General features: G+C 38.7%; 1 protein-coding gene across 1 annotated transcript; it reads left to right on the top strand.

The window, feature by feature from the left end:
* The first annotated feature begins 1,903 nt into the window (after nt 1-1,903).
* On the top strand, nt 1,904-17,063 carry mob1ba (MOB kinase activator 1Ba). Its single transcript, XM_046842113.1, has 6 exons — nt 1,904-2,078; nt 7,954-8,120; nt 12,541-12,634; nt 12,746-12,879; nt 15,154-15,317; nt 15,549-17,063. The coding sequence occupies exons 1-6, from the start codon at nt 2,065-2,067 to the stop codon at nt 15,624-15,626; spliced, it is 651 nt and encodes a 216-aa protein (XP_046698069.1). The 5' UTR covers nt 1,904-2,064; the 3' UTR covers nt 15,627-17,063.
* Nucleotides 17,064-19,419: the final 2,356 nt, after the last annotated feature.

The following is a 19,419-nucleotide window of genomic DNA, read 5'->3' as shown; positions in this document are numbered from 1 at the left end:
GGACATTTTGGGATCATTGTTTGTATTTCTCAATTCGAAAAATGACACAGATGTGGAAACACTGCAATCTAGTGGTGGGATGCCGTCACTTCACGGGTAGCATGATCGGCATGCATTATGGGAAATGTAGTTTCCCATAATGCACCCTTTCGACTTATTTATTATAAGATAATCAGACCTTTTCAGCTCTCGCGGGCCACATAAAATAACGTGTCGGGCCACATTTAGGCCTTGAGTTTGACACATTATGCAAATATGGAGCCATTTGGTGCCGTGACCTCCAGTGAGATTGAAAATTGAGTGCACATGATCTGGCTTCTGATTTGTTCAATGCTATTGGCATTATAATCAAAGTAGGAATACTTTCTGGAGACCGCATGTATCCCTGCATTTGTAAATGTAACATAACGTCTTATAAGATCATAGATGCCCAAACTAGGACTTGAGGGTTAAAGTTGACCTGTGGTGACCTTTGATTTGGTCTGCCATGCTACTATTTGGTAGATTTGGTGCATTTGTAGTAAGGCATCTGCACATTGCGGTGTATCTGTACTATGTCAGGATTATGTTCTAATCTTTTTTTTTAATGAATATGTAATCAATTATACCCAGTAGTCTATTAATTCGTATTTCATAACTATTCTTTTGGTTACGAGATTCCTGGAGTGTATGTTTAGGTTTAGGGTTTAGGTATCGAGATCCTATTCAATTATATTTCAGCCATTACATCACATGTTGTCAGGCTCAAAGAAATTTGCCATCGTCACACTTGTCTCAAAATGTTTTTTTCTTTTCGCCCTACAACACTTTAACCTCTGGACCGTCACTTTAACTGTGGACTTGCACAGCACAGTGCACTTTATACCACACCACACCGCACACGGTCACTTTAGACCACAATGCACAGAAAAAAATGCACAAAAATGCATTGAAAATCTGGGGCCATTTTATGACTAATATTGATGCTTCTGCTAGAGAAGATGTAAGCGGGCAGTGCAGTTGTTGCTACTGTAAAAGGAGACTTGTTAAATTGTGGGGTTTTTTTGTAATAACATTCATTCTCACTGCATGGGATGCCTGTCTGTAATGCATCACTCCGTTATACTGCTTTTCTGTATAATATTAATCATTTCTATAGCTGTGATGTCATGATGGTATTAAGAGGTGCAATGATGCAGGCACCTCACTGAAGGCCTAGGTGTGAAATTCGTGGCCCTCCATGCATTGAAAATCAAGTGGTTCAGTTGATGTGGTCTTCTGCTCCAGTAGCCCATCTGCCTAGTTATATAGACTAGTAATATATTATGCATTCTAACTTGTCCTTTTTTGAACAGCTTCCCAGGCTTATTTCTAACCATCATTATTTTATGTTTTCTCACATGGTTGCAATTTCACTTTCATTATACAGAAAAGTTTTTATTTACTATGGTGACTGGTTCTAAAATTGAGATAAGGAAAAAATATTTGGATAAAAAGATATGGATAAGAGTCACATTTTTATTCTTAATTTGTTAATATTATAGGTAAGTTCTATATACACAAATGTAAATGGTCAGAAAGGATGCCCAATATCTCTCAATTAAAGGCTGAATTAAATTTGTATTTTTAATCTTTACAAGGACTTTTAAGCCAGAAAGCAATCAGAACTTTGGAAATACTCAAAGATCTAAATTCCCCCTTTTTGTTAAAAACCTCCATTTAATTAAAAATGTCAGTATTATATTTAGGATATTTAATAATGATATGAATGTAAATTCGTTCTTTTGTTTTGTTTTGTTTTGGGAGAAAAACAATCTCTGGATCACGTCGCACGTGTTCTCGCGAGAACCCGGCGCTCGACGACACTTTGAGTACTCTCGGAATCACGTCGCACGTGTTCTCGCGAGAACCCTCCGCTCGACGAGACTTTGAGGAGCGAGGAGAAGTTTTGTTGTACAGAAACAGCGAAGTGTCGGCCGAGTGTCCGCGTCAGTGTCCCTGTCCGTTTCTCTGAGCCTTAGCGCTTTATTTATCCGCTCACGATTGTTTCAGCAATTAAATAAGTGGATAAACTCTCCGATAGAGATGAGCTTTCTATTGTAAGTATAAAATATTAAATTCCCTGGGTGTAGTAATGATGATGTAGCTGGGAAGCTAAGCTGGCTAGCGACATTAGTTTAGCTTTGGATGTGCTCAACTACAATATTATCATACCCTGTAATAAACTACAATATTATTGTTTACATACTGTTAATTAAAGCTGTATTATTAACTATTCGGTTATAAAACCTGTTCGGTGAAGTTTGCTAAGGCTAGTCACCGGGCTAGTAGCTAGTTAGGTTGTGCAAATAGGTTCTTATTTTCCATGTATGTAAATTTGCATAACCTTAAAAATAAGTATAACGCGTTGCCTTTTGAATGATAAACATTGCAGCTTTAGGCATGGAAACTGTAATACTATTTATTCTGTAAATATTTTCTAATCAGTTCATTTTTGTGCGTTAATCATACTTTCATTTTGGCCGAATCCCAAATGTGTGTCCACTCCCTTGACATGCACCCTCTTCACACGGCCTGTCAGCACGAGTCCTACACCCTCAGAAGTGCACTACGTGTCACAACAAAGCTATTTGACATTCGTTAGGTGTCTGGAGATGTTGGATTTATTGCGTGTATTCTGGTTTAAGTAGTAAAAGTAGAGATGTGGTTATTCTCAGCTTGTATGTTTTGGTAAATATAAGAAAGAGACTTCACTGCTGCATGAAATAGGATTACGATTAAAATATATATTAAAGGGAATATTAAAGGGCTGAGGAAAGCTGAGGGAGTCTCATGTGCTTATCTGAGTGAATCTGCCTGTTAGAGGATGGAACAGGGGTCAGATGATGTCTGTTGGCTGATTTCTTAAAATAACTTGTTTGGATCTAATAATTGGGTGTTTAGGGTAAAGCGAAGTGCTTCAAACACTGATGAGAATAGACACTGAATTAGGAATTTGACTTCTTACAATTAGATTTATTTCTATTAAGACCGCCCCCACAGGCATGTGGTTGACGTAAAAGTGCTGATAGTGTCAGAATTGAGTTTTAAGAACTTTCCTGTAAAGGGCATTCGTCTGAAGGTGTTACTGTGTACAACAGTTAAGCAGAGCAGATGTTTGATTGCGAGTTCAGATCGGTGGTTTTGGAATGTATAGTGTGACGCACTCGCCAGCGACTGCTTTAGTGTCACTGCGACCAAAGATTGACGACAGCGTTTCAGAAGTGTCTGAATATTTAACTTAAAACCATTAAAAAAATACCCAACAACTGATCGGTGGAAGGTGTAGGGTAATGTACAACACGTTGGACAGCTATAGGTTACTGTGATATTTCTTCCCCTTTAAGAAACTATTTTTATTCTGTTGATACTTTTGAAGTGGTTTTGAATCAAATATTCCGAATTTAGTTTCTAAGGTTTTAAGAAAAAATGAATCTTAAACATATTTAATTTAATATTTGTATATCTTAACCTGGCTTTCGTCATAAATATAGAAGCTGGCATGGTCTCATCACCGTTATATCATGTACAAAATTTCGAAGGAAAGATATTATGTAGACAAAAGCTTGTAAACAACTGACTAAGATTTTTTATGCTTTTTGAACATCCCATTTCACATTAATTCCTGATCTGCTTTTATAATAATCTCCATTGTTCAAGGAAGATGTTCCACTAGATTTTGGAGTGTGCTTAAGGAGATTTGTGCTGGGGTGCACTCAGTGTTCTGGGTCATTCTGTGTTCAGTTGGGTTGAGGTCAGAGCTCTGTATCTGGCCACTCAAGATCTTCCACAACATCCCATATAAACCATATGTTCATGAATCTGGCTTTGTGCACAGTGGCATTGTCATGCTGGAACTGGTTTGGTTCTCTTAGTTCAATGCTTCTGCATCTACAGACCTCAAACAATTGTGTGCCTTCAACTTTGTGGTAACAGCTTGAGGAAGAACCATGAGTGGTTAGTCAATTGTCGCAATACTTTTGTCCATACAGATGATTAAAAAAAAAAAAGTTCTCACTTTTGAGAATATTGCTGTTGCTGGTTTTCTGTACAAGCCCAGATCGCTGTGATTGATGCTCTAAGCAGAATGTGATGCTTTACTACATGCTGTAACAAGTAATAATCCTGAACGGGTGTAAAACCAGATTAACAGGCAGTCTGTCATCTAAAATTGTTCAGAGAAGAACATGTAACTCTATTACTATTATTGTAATGATGATAGCTCTCAAAAGTTATCCATTTAAAATCAAACATCCTCAGTTTTTTTTTTTTTTTTTTTTTTTTAAAACAATAAATCGGGACTAAAAGGTGCACATTTTGTTATGAGTTGTGACCTTGAGTGTGTGAGAGGCAGCATATGTATGGTTGTTCTTGTTAAAGGTCAGCAGTTTCCACCGTCACTCTATTAGCCTTATTTTTCCATCAGACAGCTTTGGTTTCATAGAAGCTGCAGTTCCTTTATCCTCCCTTGCACATTGTGCTGCAGCACGAATTACTACAGCTAAATCAGTTAAGATTATCTCAGCATAAGCTTTCGTATCCAGGCATGTGATTTGTTCATCGTAGACAGCAGTCACTTGACTTGAGGAAATGTGGTACGCATGAGGCTTTTAATTAAAGAACAGTGAACCACTATCAGTTCAAATTCCCATGGAATCCGACTCGATCCGTTGTCCAGCACGCAGCCAAACGCCATCACCATCTACTATTATTCATAGACACCAGACTGACCCATGGATGTTTTCTGACCGGCTGAGGAACCACTGTACTGTCAATACTGTGACACTACCTGGACAGAAAAACAGACTTAGTCTGCATTAATTTTTAAAGTCATAAGACTCTAAAATATATATATATATTTATATGATGGATCCAAAGAAGTGCTACAATTTTTGTCAGTAAGTTGTTTTAATATTTGATAAATATTTGTATTAGCCATTAAGTAGCCAAATACTAAATTGATGTCAAAGTGAACTTTATGGTCATTCAGACAGGGAGTAATGTGCAAGCAGAACGAAATAGCTCCATGTGCAGATTAACATAACACAGTCAGTAGGCAAGATGGGTAACAAATGGACAACATGGTAGACAGTAGACAATACACATAGATAACACAATAGACACAAAAGAAAAGTCTAAGTATTGAACAGTCCATGCAGGCATCTAGGCTTATTTTTAATTAGTTTTAAGTAATTAATTAACTTAATTTAAATTATAATTGGTATGGCAATAAAACCTAAATCAAAGACCATTATTTATAGCTTCCTGTACTGAAACGTACCTCCAATTTAAAAAATGGTGAACCAGCCAGACAGATTGTGTACATCTGAGCAGCTGTATATAACGTTCTTATGTGCATCGTAGGGCATAACCAGTGTTCTGAGGCTGAGCGATTCTCATAGTGAGTCTGTGAAACATAGCCAATGGTTTGGTCAAACTTTTTAAAGTTATTGAAATTGTTTTATTACCTCTGTTAAATTGAATGGATTAAATCCAAATCTCAATCACTCAAAAACAATCTGGTGTGTAAATCATCACTTTGTCAGTTCAGATCAGTGTAAAGTTCGGAAATTAAACACTTCATTGCTCCAGTTAGTAGGCTTGTTTCTTGTTTGAGTTTGTTGCGTATGACAATATGGCACAAAGTGCAGAAATGTAGCGATCCACAGCACAGTGTACTCGATATAATAAATAGTGGGAGTCATTAACGCGTTTCAGTAAAACATTTTTCTCACCCATGCTGATTTCACCTCACCACTCGGGGGGAAATTCCTCTCACAGTTTTTGGAAAGTTTATTTCAAAGCGTAATTAGCTCAAATTCAGAAAGATAATTTGTCGTCTTTTTTTCCTCCTGCCTCTCCCACCTTTTCTTTCATCTCTCTTGTGTACTGGTGAATGTTATAAATTTAGTTTGTGACTTATGGTGAATTGTTTTATGTTGAAATCAGGTAATTTATTAATACAAATATAATGATTAATTCTAAAATTAAGTAAAAATATACCTCAAATACTGTACAGTGTGTGGTATATTTACCCGAGACAAAGAGCACGCCGTGTTGTTTACGAAAGCGCAAAAACTGCTGCAAATCTGCATAGTGAATTGTTTGTTATTGGGTTTAATGCTGAATGAAGTTTATTTACTGATTTAAATATAATTATTAATTATAAAATGAATGTGCTATTTCTACGAATTTACACAAAATTCGTCACGCTATATTCCTTTTCTGTTTTCTGTGTGTTTAGAGTGTGGGAGGATGATTTATGACTTAAACAATAAATAAAATTTAATAAAAGCATTTTTAGGGGTGGCGTCCGAAACATGTAATATAAGGCACTTAACTACCGTGACTGTGTGCTCATGCTGATCGATTGAGACAGAGAAGTATCCGGTTCCAAACTAGGGAAACATTTTGAATATTGTTCAGCAGATTTCAACATGCGCTTTAGCATGTGATGAACAACTTCAGCACTTCTTACTTTGGTCTCTTTTTTCGATTTTGTGTATGTTGTTGCCGCCTGTAACGTTCACTTTACGCACCTACGCACTGGCAGACACAGAAATGTAAACCAGGCCTAACGTCTATCAAAATAACAATGAGTCACTTGACGTTGCCACTGAAAGGTGTTGTCTTTAGAAGCCAGGCCCAGGGAAAGAAGCAGTGTGTAACATCAGCAGTGTTCAGGACTGGACCGAATGACAAGTGGAAGTCGCTCAATTTACATTTACGTCATTTACATTGACGTTTAACATATGCCCTTATCCCGAGCAACGCGCAGAAGTACTTTGTAGTCTATTTAAACACGTTCTCGTAATAGGCTCCAGGATAAAGCCTTGTATTGAGGAGGTTAGTACAGCATGGAGGGAAAACACAAGATTTTTATGGCTGGCATACTGGAAGATGTTTTTCTTTATGCTGCTTGTAATGGTTTATTATGTTTTTAGTTAGAAGTTATAGCAGAGAGTCGCATGCTGTTCTGTAAATCTATACTTGGACGGAATAACAGACGTCGGTATTTCGGGCTTTAAAGACGGATTTGTTTTGGCTCTCTCGCCGATTTTTTTTTTTCTTCTTGATATTTATATTTGATGAGTCATTGCTCAAGCACGTCCTTCCTCATCTTCCTTCCTGTTGTTTGCTTCTCATTATTTTAAAATTAGATGCGACACCTTACTTTTCCAGCTTTATCTGGTTCTTCCTGTCATGAACTCCATAAAGATGTTTATGTGGGTTGGAGCAGAGGATCTTGAGTGGACTGCTATAGAGCCCTTTTGAGCACCTTTGGGATGATTTGGAACGCTGACTGCACCCTGATGCCCTTGTGGCTGCACAAATTTCCAAAACTACACTTGAGTGTAGTGGAACATCTTGTCCAAAGAAGTTATTACAACAGCAAATGGGGACGAAACGTGGACGTTCAAAAAGCATCTTATGATAAAAATCTTAAGGTCAGGTGTCCTCTAACCTTTGCCCATATATGTTTGTGTACTGACTTTTCTCCACCCTTCTGAACATCTAGCAGTTTTCTTGTTAATTGGGTTCCCCTCTTCACTCTTATTGCAGATGTAATTTACATTTGTTGCTTTTGCCAATGTGGCTTTGGAATATTTTACATGATATTCTTCATTTGTAACAGTTGAAATTCTTCTTTTTTTTTTTTAAAAGCATTTGTTAGGTTCTGTGTTCTGAAGTGCTGTTTAATTCTTTTTTACAGTTTTAAATTAAGAGCTGCACTTGGGGCAATTCGATTTTGCATCCTCATATAAACGTTTAGCTTTTGAGGAACTTGTCGAAGGTTTTCTCTATTCAGAAGCTCGCCCACAATCTGATTTGTTTATTGGCCAACATTGTAGCCTTGTATGTAAAATGGAACTTGTGTGTGACAAATGTTCTTCAAACATATTTCCTCAATTTTTTTTGCACGTTCCTCTACAGCGGGAGTCGTTCGTCAAAGACTTTTAAGCCGAAAAAGAACATTCCCGAGGGCTCGCACCAGTATGAGCTGCTGAAACATGCCGAGGCGACGCTGGGTAGCGGCAACCTGCGCATGGCTGTTATGCTCCCAGATGGTGAAGACCTCAATGAATGGGTGGCAGTAAACAGTAAGCTTTAAGATTTCATTATAATCTTGTGTGTGTATGTATTAAATAAACACCGAGTTTTTGTTAAAGAGAAATGTATTTCTGGTGTATCTGAAGTCTTTGGCATCAGCACTTCTGTAACTGCTCGACATGCAGAATCGCCAAAAAACAGCTGATACCATCCGACTCGAGCAAACGGTGTGGAAAAAAAACCAAAGCCAACCGACACTCAAAAAGCACTTGGCATTCCCCGATGGCCGACTGTCATTCATTCTTAATCAAGCCATATATAGTTCATTGGTTAAATATAAATGCTGCTTTTGGAGAGAGAATGAGAATAACCAGTCAGTATCTGGTGTGGCCACCATTTGCCTCACGCAGTGCAACACATCATCTTTGCATAGAAATGATCAGGTTGTTGATTGTGGCCTGTGGAATGTTGGTCCACTCCTCTTCAACGACTGAGCGAAGTTGCTGGATATTGGCAGGAACTGGAACACGCTCTCGTATACACCGATTAGGACGACGAGCATGCGGATGAGCTTCCCTGAGAAGGTTCCTGACAGTTTGAGCAGAAATTCCTTGGGTATGCAAATGCATTGTTGCAGCAGCAGTCCGGGTGGCTGGTCTCAGACAATCTAAGAGGTGAAGATGTTGGATTTGGGGATCCTGGACTGGTGTGGTTACACGTGGTCTGCGGTTGTGAGGCCGATTGGATGTACTGCCAAATTCTCTTGAACGTCTTTGGAGATGATGAGAAACGAACATTCAATTCACGGGCAACAGCTCTGGTGGACATTCCTGCAGTCAGCATGCCCACGGATGTCGCACGTTTTGAGGAAGCGTGCGGCATCTGTGGCGTTGTGCTGTGTGATAAAACTGCACATTTTAGAGTGGCCTTTTATTGTGGCCAGCGTGAGGCACACCTGTGCAATAATCATGCTGTCTAATCAGCATCTTGATCTGCCACACCTGTGAGGTGGATGGATTCTCTCGGCAAAGGAGAAGTGCTCACTAACACAGATTTACACAGATTTGTGAACAATATTTGAGAGAAATGGGCCTTTTGTGTACATAGAAAAAGTCTTAGATCAGCTCATGAAAAATTGGGGACAAAAACAAAAGTGTTGTGTTTATAATTTTGTTCAGTATATTAATTATTAGAATTAATGAGATGGAGGGTGGGAAAAAGAAAATCGGACAAAAAAACGGCATCATATATATCAGCCATCGGCTGCCGTGATTTCAAAATATCGGTCAACCTTTCATTAAAATGGTAATAAATGCCAAATGGATGTGGTATAAGAGCTATTACACTGTGTAATAATCAACCATTTGAAGCAGGTATAGTCACCTTAAAGTGAAACTTGTTAGCCATGTCTCTGTTCTTTCTTGTGTACAAAGTGTAGGGATGGATAAGATAAGATATACCTTTATTCGTCCCACATTGGGGAAATTTCTTTTTTTATAGCACCAAAGGAAAGAAATAAAAATAAATGCAAATATATATAAAGAATATACACATACTATAATATACAGTATATACACAGTACAATGTATAAATACAATAAGAGAAGAAAAAAGTACGCATTGCAGGTAGTATTTCACAAAGGTGGTATTGCATGTATTGCAGGTAATTATTGCACATATTGCAGATAATATTGCACATATTGTATATTTTTGCACAGGTAATTATTGCACATATTGCAGGTAATATTTCATGTTGCATGTACTATTGCACACAGGTAATGTTATTGCACAGCTAAAAAGTAATAAGTGTGTTGTATTTTGGTGACTGCTTTTACTGGGAGCAGCTTTGATTGTAAAGTCTAATAGCAGCAGGGAGAAAAGACCATCTATAGCGCTCCTTCAGACACTTAGGGTGTAACAGTCTGTCACTGAAGGAGCTGCTCAACGATGTAATAGTTACATACAGGGGGTGAGAGGCGTTCTCCAGCAATGATGATAGTTTTGCTACCATCCTCCTTTCTCCCACCTCCTGTACAGTGTCTAGGGGAATCCCCAGGACTGAGCTGGCCTTCCTGATCACCTTATCCTGTCTCTTCCTGTCTGCAGTAGAGATGCTGGTACCCCAGCAGACCACACCATAAAAAATGGCTATGCCACCACAGAGTCAAAAAAGGTCTTCAGTAGCTCTCCTTGCACTCTAAAAGACCTTAGTCTCCTCAGCAGAAAGAGTCTGCTCTGCCCTTTCTTGTAAATTGCCTCAGTGTTGTCTGTCCAGTCCAGTTTGTTGTTTAGGTGAACACCCAGGTATTTGTAAGAGTCAGTGGATTAGTGGATCAGTAAGCATGCATATGGTGTGTTTTTGGGGTCATTCAATTCAATTAATTTTTAATTGTATAGCGCTTTTAACAATGAACATTGTCTCAAAGCAGCTTTACACAAATAATTGGGTGATAAAAAATGAATATGTTCTTTATAAGTAAGTTTGTCCCTGATGAGCAAGCCGGTGGCGACTGTGGCAAGGAAAAACTCCCCGAGATGGCAAAGGAAGAAACCTTGAGAGAAACCAGACAATGACCAGACAGGTCATTGCATCTTGAAATACTAAAAGTTATTATAGAATCAAATTTTCCCCATGCTCCAGCTGTGGTTCCCTAATAGTAGTACAGTGTTTAACACATGTAATATTAATACTAGGGATGCACCGAAAATGTTCGGCCGAAAATGGCCCAAAGGTGCATTTTCGGTTTCCGTCCGAAAGACTTTGATCACGGCCAAAACAGTTTGTTGTGATGACGCAAACAGAAACCGCTGCCTGCACGTGCATGTCTAAAACAACATGTCTGCGGTGTGGACGTATTTCAGTATATCTGAGAAAGACCCACGGATAGCGATTTGCAATACACGTAATGACGGAATTTCAAGAGGGGGTGCGTCTGCAAAGACTTTCTCCACGTCGGGTTTAATTTATCACCTGAAATCCAAACATCCGATCGCTATGCTGAATATGCGAGAAACGCGGCACAGAAAAGCAAAACCCCTCCGAGCATGCGCACTCCGTCTGTGGTGGACGTTTTTGAAAAGGCAGGAAGTTTTCCAGTGATAGTGTTGTATTGTTGTATCTTTAAGCAGTTGCACTTGTTCTGAATGCATTTTGTTTTTATGCAAGAACATATTTAATTTTACAACCTTTCAGCAGGCCAGAGGGCCTGTACATTATTATTTAATGTACACATGAGTGCATTTAAGTTAAACATTTAAGTTTAAATTTTAATTAATTTTATCCTGTGCATTGTTGCAATGTGCTATAAATAAATATTTTCATAATTTGTAATTGATTTATTTTTTTAAACTTTAATATAAATTTATGCGATTGAAATGCCTTGATTTCAGTAAGGTTAGTACACAGTCATAGCCATAAATGCAATGGTAATAATAATTGGCATAATTTCTTTCGGTGTTTCGGTTTTCGATTTTTGGCCTTGTTTTCCTTTTTTTCCGGTTTCGGCCAAGAATTTTCATTTCGGTGCATCCCTAATAAATATGCTGGATTAAGTCTTTACTCTTCTATTCATGCCACTGAAAGGATTCCCTAATAAGGTTCTAGGTGAGACTAAGAAATGTATCCCAGACTTTGTATTGCACTATAAACTTTGATTGGTTTAGGAATTGCAGCTCTACACCCTTAATTTGTTTTCAGTGCACTGCACATTTGATATAACGATTAGACCCAAGGCCTGGCCCTTAGTGCTGCTGCCTTTTACTGCAGCTTTTTAATAGCAGAGACACGGCAGTGTTAAGTGAATGACTGTAAGTGATAGCCTGAGGGAAGGGTGGGTTTGTGGTTGCAGGTGCTAACTTGAGATGATTGAAGTGTTTGATTTCATCTAATTACAGAAGAACAAGAAAGCATGGGTGTGGCCTTTACTTCTAAGCCTAGCTAGAGAAAATGAGACGTGCAGGTAGTCGGTGATTGTCCATCTCATTGCTGTAAGGGATACCTTTACTATAGCTTTGTGTTGCAATGCAGACAGGTTTGTTTCCATAGGCGCAATAACGTGTCTTGACAAGTGTATTGAAGCATTTAAAATTAAACAAGTTGCATTTTAGTTTTCTCTTAACCCTGATTGGTTAGACTGTTGAATTTTCTTTTTTTTTCCCCCAAGAATGATATTCACATAAATCCGAGACGAATAATATGATAAATAAATATGATATTTTACAAATAAAAACAATCATTATAGTCTATTATTAATGATTTTCTTCTAACAGCACATCGTGTTTTAGGCCTGAATCATTTTGCATACAAATTTGTATCTTCAACAGAATTTCAGATCGAAGGTCAACAGCCTTGTCAACTTTTTTATTTTTCTTCAGTTATTGCACTGTTATATTAATTCTGATGTATGCATGCAATTGTAAATGATTGACTTTTGTGTTGAAGTTTTTAATACTTGACTGTGTTTGCCTCTAGCTGTGGACTTCTTTAATCAAATCAACATGCTATATGGGACCATCACTGATTTCTGCACTGAAGAAAGCTGCCCTCTCATGTCTGCTGGCCCAAAGTAAGACCTAGTTGTTGTGTGTTTTTTTATTTCTGTGGGAGACCAATTGTGTAGTAAGTGATATTTTTCTTTTTTTTCTTTTGTAAAAAAACTTTATCATCATCTCTTCAGGTATGAATACCACTGGGCTGATGGGACCAACATTAAAAAGCCAATCAAATGCTCTGCTCCAAAGTACATTGATTACCTGATGACATGGGTTCAGGACCAGCTTGATGATGAAACACTTTTCCCTTCAAAAATAGGTGAGGTTTTTTATTTTATTTTAAAATGATTCACTAGACAGTGACTGCTGAGCCTGAATTGAATGTAATGTAATGTTTCATGAAATAAGATTATTATTTTTTTTATGTGTTTTACTGTGGAATGATATTGAAAGCTTTCTTCTACAGCAGACCGAAAACAAGGAATACACTGAATTTATTGAGTCAGTCACTTGCATTGCAAAAGAGCAATTCATCCAATACATTTCAGCGGTTGAAAAGCACTCTAGAGAAATGGGAGACAATGAGGGGCTGGGCTTATTTCCATAACAGCCAGTCGCATTTACTGAACAGCAAATTTGCCTTGTCAAATTGAATGAATGCTCCATGTCTCCCTTTCTCAAAAGCAAGACATGGTGAGGAAAGGGAATAAAGTGTGGGAAGAATAGCAGCCACAACCATAGACATCTCATGTTTTTCTCTTGCTGCCAATGTAGATTGAGAACAGCAGGATTTAGGTTTGTTGGGTAGAGATTTAAGCGAGATGATGGGTGTTGAATCATATACACACTTCATATCCGTGTGCAATGAGACCTCAGTATTTATTAAATATGCTCCAGCAGCTTTGTTTTTAGGCATTAGGGGTGTTAACGGTACACAAAATTCACAATTCGGTTCAATTTCGGTGCGGTTAGGGGGAAGAAATACAAAACAGAATAATAAAACGACAAGCAATTTCAACGCTTGTGAACATAAGCAGTTTACATTTTGAAAACATTTTGAAATAAAATGCCTGCTTGGTTAAATAATATATAAAAAAAATATATATAAAATGGATTACATGTAATGAATGCATTACACTTTTTTATTATATAAAATTATTATACTGAATAAATTGGCACAAATGAAATTAATTAAATAAAACATAATCAATAAAAAACAGTAATTAAATACTTTACATTTGTTAGACCCCATTTGGGTTGTGTGTGTGTGTGTGTGTTTTTATTTTAATTTTTATTTATTTTTTAATACCCCTGGCGTTGTTGTGTGTCTTTAGAGAATATTTAATAATAATTTTTTTTTAAATGCTCAAAGTGCGAGACAGAGACCAAAACAAACTTGCGGTCCACCACTTAATACGTTCCTGAGGAAACAAATTTGGATGTTCTGCACATAAAAAGGACTGCATTCGGTACATGCGTACAGAACCAAAAGCCCTGTACCCAAAAATTTCAGCACGAATACGTATACCGCTGCTCCCCTATTAAGCATATCATGTTAATCTCATGTACCACAGCGCTGTAGAATATTCTCACACTGTGCTGTTTTCTGCATCTTAATTCAAAAGGAGGGACTGGTGAGGGAATGACTCTTGGAATAAGTATATGGACAAAAGTATTGGGAAACCAATTTGGTCCCGCAAGCTTGGAGACGCACAATTGTATAGGATGTTTTCGGATGCTGCGGTAGCATTCACTTTTCCCTTCCCTTCAACTAGGAGACCCAAACCTGTTCCAGCATGACAACGCCCCTGTGCACAAAGTGAGCATGCAGATACGGTTTACATGGTTTGGAGTGGAAGATCTTCAGTGGCCTTCTATAGAGCTCTGACCTCATCCCTATTAAAACATTTTGGGATGAATTGGAATGCTGACGGCACCCCAGTCCTCCTCTTCACCCTACAGCAGTACCTGACTTTACTAACACCCTTGTGTGTAAATGATCACGGAGCTCTACAAACGCACTCCAAAATCTAGTGGTACTTCTTCCCAGAAGAGTGGAGATTATTATAAAGGCTAAATGTGGAATGGAACTAAATGTGGAATGGGATGTTTCAAAAACAAATATAATAGTCAGATGTCCATAAAGTGCAGCTGTTGTAAGTGATAACAGATAACTAACTTTGAAGTTTGAAACACGAGAGAGTAAATGGTGGCTGTAGGACGAATCATTAATTTCCTGGTTGTGGATGAATGGCATCTTGAGTGGAAGTTTGGACTTTGCATGCAAAAAAACCTGAATGTGGTTACAAGCACGAGCCATACAGCATATATAAATAAAGAAATAAATTAAAGAAACGATTTATTGTTGTTTAATAAATAAATAGCACATCAGGTAACTCACTGTGGGGTTATAGGACCAAAACATTCTAATATGTGATTCATTTTATTCTATAACTATTTATTCATTTTTATTATAGCACACGTGTTTTTTATTTATTTTTATTATTTTTTTTATATGACCAGTTCTGAGATGGTTGAATGATGATGATGATGATAATAGAAAACCTTTTGTATTTTTGTGTTTTGATCCCAGGCGTCCCTTTCCCTAAGAACTTCATGTCCGTGGCGAAGACTATCCTGAAGCGACTGTTTCGTGTCTACGCTCACATTTACCACCAGCACTTCGACTCGGTCATCCAGCTGCAAGAGGAGGCCCATCTCAACACCTCCTTTAAACACTTCATCTTCTTTGTTCAGGTGAGTCTGTGTTTGTTTATTTTCTATACACCTTTGAAAGCGAATGAAAGTGAAAGCATGTCACCATTTTTTTGTGAGGTCTCCATTTTCCCATGCTGCCCTCTTACAGTTTATTTGTTATATTTATTAACAATCACCAATACTTATTGATTTCATATCTGTCACTATTCACTATCTCAATTATTGGTTTATTTATATTCATATTTATTTATTTATTTATTTATTTTTTAGGAGTTTAACTTGATTGACAGGAAAGAGCTGGTACCTCTTCAGGAGCTGATTGAGAAGCTGACCTCTAAAGACAGATAGACTAAGCTGGTTTGTTCTTTTTACCCGTCTCCCCTTTCTTACTGTGCACAGCAGCCTGGTTTTGTTTTCTCTGTCGTTTTACAGATTTGTGGGACTCGCCCCTGGATTTGACTTTTATCGTCCACACTTTTAACTTTGGCAGTCGTATGCTCCTCGTGTTTCTAATGTCCATGCGACTTTTTCTCGAAAGGAAAAAAAGAACAAAAAGTCGATCGTATCTACGTAAGTGCCTGGCGTATGTCCACCTACAAATCGTGAATGTTCTTAAAAAAAAAAAAAAAAGCGAAAAAAAAAACCAACCACTTGTCTCCATAATGCTAACTATGCCCACAATGTGGTTTGGGGGGTTTTCTTTGGAACTTATTGAACAACGCATGCAGACACTTTGGTAAGAGATAAAGCCAGTAATCTAAACCTCATTTCCATTGATTTTATCACATCTGGAGTTTTGTTTTGTTCTTTTTCTTTTTTTTTATACTTGAGTTACATACATTATATCTCTTAGCCACAATCTTTTTGCACTGAGTTTGCAGTCACCTGACGACTTTTGTACTAATAAAATAATTGAATAGTTAAATGAATAGTAAAATAGATAGCTTTAATTCGATTTAAACTATATGTTCTTCTAATGGTGGGTTTTGCAGTTTATGGTGGGAATGGGAATAGGGTAATGATTACTATGCAATGTCAATATTTCGTTTTTTTGTTTTGTTTTTTCTTTTTTCCCCCCCACATTTGTTTTTTTCCTCCCAGAGGCAAGGCTTGTAAACCCCAGAGCTAGTGCCAATACCTAACCCACTACAGTCACCTTGTGTAGGTAAAAAACGCAACAGCGGAAATCCGTCCAAGTTTTTCCTCGTCGTGTTTCTGTTCCTTTGTCTATAAAAATGTAAAACAGTGCGAAACAAGGATGAAGCTTCTAAACAGTCTAAATGTGTAATAATCTGGCAAATAAATGACAGGGTTGTGGTATCTAATGTGTAATCATAGGAAGACATTTAATATAATATCGGTTGCTGTTTTGTTTGCACTTTGAATCACCAACATAATGAGAGGTTTTATTTTTACTACTACAGCTGCCTCTTCCCAAATTAGTGATTACTGAGACATGCTGCGAACATGCTGCAAAATGATCGTTGTTCCCCAACTGCTAGAAAATAAGTCGAGTTGATAAATGTTTTCAGGTTATTGTAATAGATAGAACTGCTCAACTTTCTTTTTTCCAGACTTTATTTCTAGATATTAGCATTTGTCTTCAGCCATGATCGAATACACTGTATGTTTTTGTTTGTTTGTTTGTTTGTTTCCTGAGAAACTTGTAAATAATGTACACACAAGGTATGCATTTAAAATAAGATACAGATGTTTAAACTTGCAAGACTTTTGTGGTACAATATTGAATGCTGTTTATAGTGTAATAAAAATGTTTGAAGATTTTCCTGTTTTGTTTTTGTTTTTCTCATGTGTTACAGTTGCATTAATAAGACAACGTAAGCGGGCACTGAGTATATGGATGTGGTGAGGGAAGACCTGTAGATAGTTGGTTTGAAAGAGGCAGCTGTAGAAGACAAGGTGGTATCAAGATGGATGATCCGCTGTAGCGACCCCTAACGGTAGCAGCTGGAGGAAGAAGAAGAAGAAAAGCGCACACTAAGTGCACAATAAAATCTAAAGCGTTAGCCTTAGTGTGGAGTTTCACATGTTCTTGTAGGAACGTTTGGGCTTCCTTTTGTTTTCTAGTCATCTCTAACTAAAAGGTTCCTTGAAATTGGAATGAGTCCAATTCAAGTCAAGTCAAGTGCCCGGTAGGTTCAGTTCTGGAGTTCTTGCAGGAACAGTTTGCCACAGGGTTGGCCCCATCAACCCTGAAGGTATATGTGTCCGCTATCGTGGCTTATTGTACTCCGCCAGCGGGGCTGTCACTGGGGAAACACCCTCTCGTGACACGTTTTCTAAGCTGCACCGGGAGGCTGAGGCCCGGGATGCGACCCAGAGTGCTTGTGTGGGACTTGGCTGTGTGATGCTCTGTCTGAGCCCCCCTTCGAGCCTTTGGCTGAGGTGGCCCTTAGGTACCTGTCTGTAAAGACCGCTTTTCTTCTGGTAATATCCTCCCTGAAAAGGATTGGGGACCTACAGGCTCCGTGGCCCCGTCTCTCCTGGAGTTTGCATCTGGCATGGCCAGTGCATTTCTCTACCCTAAACCTGGGTAGGTGCCTATGGCTCACCCATGACCCATTGTGCTGCAGGCTTTCTGCCCTCCTCCTTTCCAAGCCCCCAACTAGGAGAAGCAAAATCGTGCTTGCACTGGACACATATCTCCACAGGACGAGTCTGTGGAGAAAGTTGGAGGAAAGTGTTTCCTGTCAATAATCAGACTCTCAGCAGGTGGAAAGTGGATGCCATTTCCTCATCTTATGGACCCTCTGTCCACAAGATCCTCTGGTCTTCCCACTCCTTTCGGAGTCAAGGCTCATTCTACCCGGGGTGTGGCGCCCTCTACGGCCTGGTCCGCTGTTTCTCTCCAGGACACCTGCAACGCTGCAGGCTGGTCCACCCCACTGACTATTGTCAGGTTCTCTGACCTGGACATCAAAACCACTCCGGGCTCCTCTGTCCTGTGTTCTGGTTGTGCACAGACACACTAGGCAAGGACTGGTCAGTATGGCGTGATTGGACACTCGTTCCCATAGCGTTGTGACTCAGCTTGAGTTCCCTAAGGGAAAAGTCTCTTGGTTACATATGTAACCCTAGTTCCCTGAGGGAACAAGATGCTGCGTCAACATGCCATACTCCCTGCATCCCTGCGGTGCTTACCTTCTCTATTTTTTCAGAAGCTAGTGTCACTCCATTCCTCACGCATTTAGTAGCTTCCTGGTTCGCGACGTTGCCCCGCCGGTGACGTCATGACTTGCCATTGGCTGGATTTCACATGTGATTCAGAGTGTGAGCAATGCGGTGGTGTTCCCAAAGTCTTGTGGCGCAGCGTCTCGTTCCGTCAGGGAACTAGGGTTACATACGTAACCTAGAGACGTTTACATATGGAGGGTGAATATAATTTTACTAAAGCAAGAAACCCTGTTAAGAAAAGTCCAAACCTCTACACTACCACTGCAACTGTGCCACCTACATCATCTGGAGCAGTTCAGAATCAATATTTGTCTAATAACATGACAAAAACATTAAAATGTAAATAAAATACAATCTACTTACCAGAGATGCAGAATCATAATTTGCACGGTTTCTTAGAGGCTGTAAGCCAGTGGTACCGCTCGTATTCACTGGTCTGGAAGCTTCGAGCAAACCTAGCTTTGGGGTTGGCCGACCTCCTCACAATGTCTATTCTTTAAAATGTATTCTTATGTATTTCCGAGACCAAATAAATTTCTCTTCCTCCATAGGCATAAAAAAAAGTCTAACTCGGATGCATTAATGTGTGCAGCACGCTACAGATGTGTTTTGCCAGTTGAACTTGGCTGTATCAGTTTCTCTCTGACCAGCCAATCAGAGGACAGAAAAATGCTGACGCTATTCTGGGCCAGCTAGATGGCCCTGTGAGGCGAATATGAAATCGGATTAGTTAAAGAAACAGATTTATTGATAATATTCTCTATGGTAAAAAGGCCAGCAATACAGACTTTGAAGGCCCTGTGCAGATTAGATTGACATGGCAGCACATAGAGGCTGAAATATGATTGGAAAAAAATCTAACATACATGTACTGGAAGCAGTGCAGCTACGAAATGAAGAGAATAAACTGTTGGGAATAAATTAATACAATTTCATGGAACATATA

The sequence above is a fragment of the Silurus meridionalis genome, chromosome 27 (genome assembly GCF_014805685.1).
Source record: "Silurus meridionalis isolate SWU-2019-XX chromosome 27, ASM1480568v1, whole genome shotgun sequence".
Taxonomy (NCBI): Eukaryota; Metazoa; Chordata; class Actinopteri; order Siluriformes; family Siluridae; genus Silurus; species Silurus meridionalis.
This window is presented reverse-complemented; position numbering and strand designations above follow the sequence as displayed.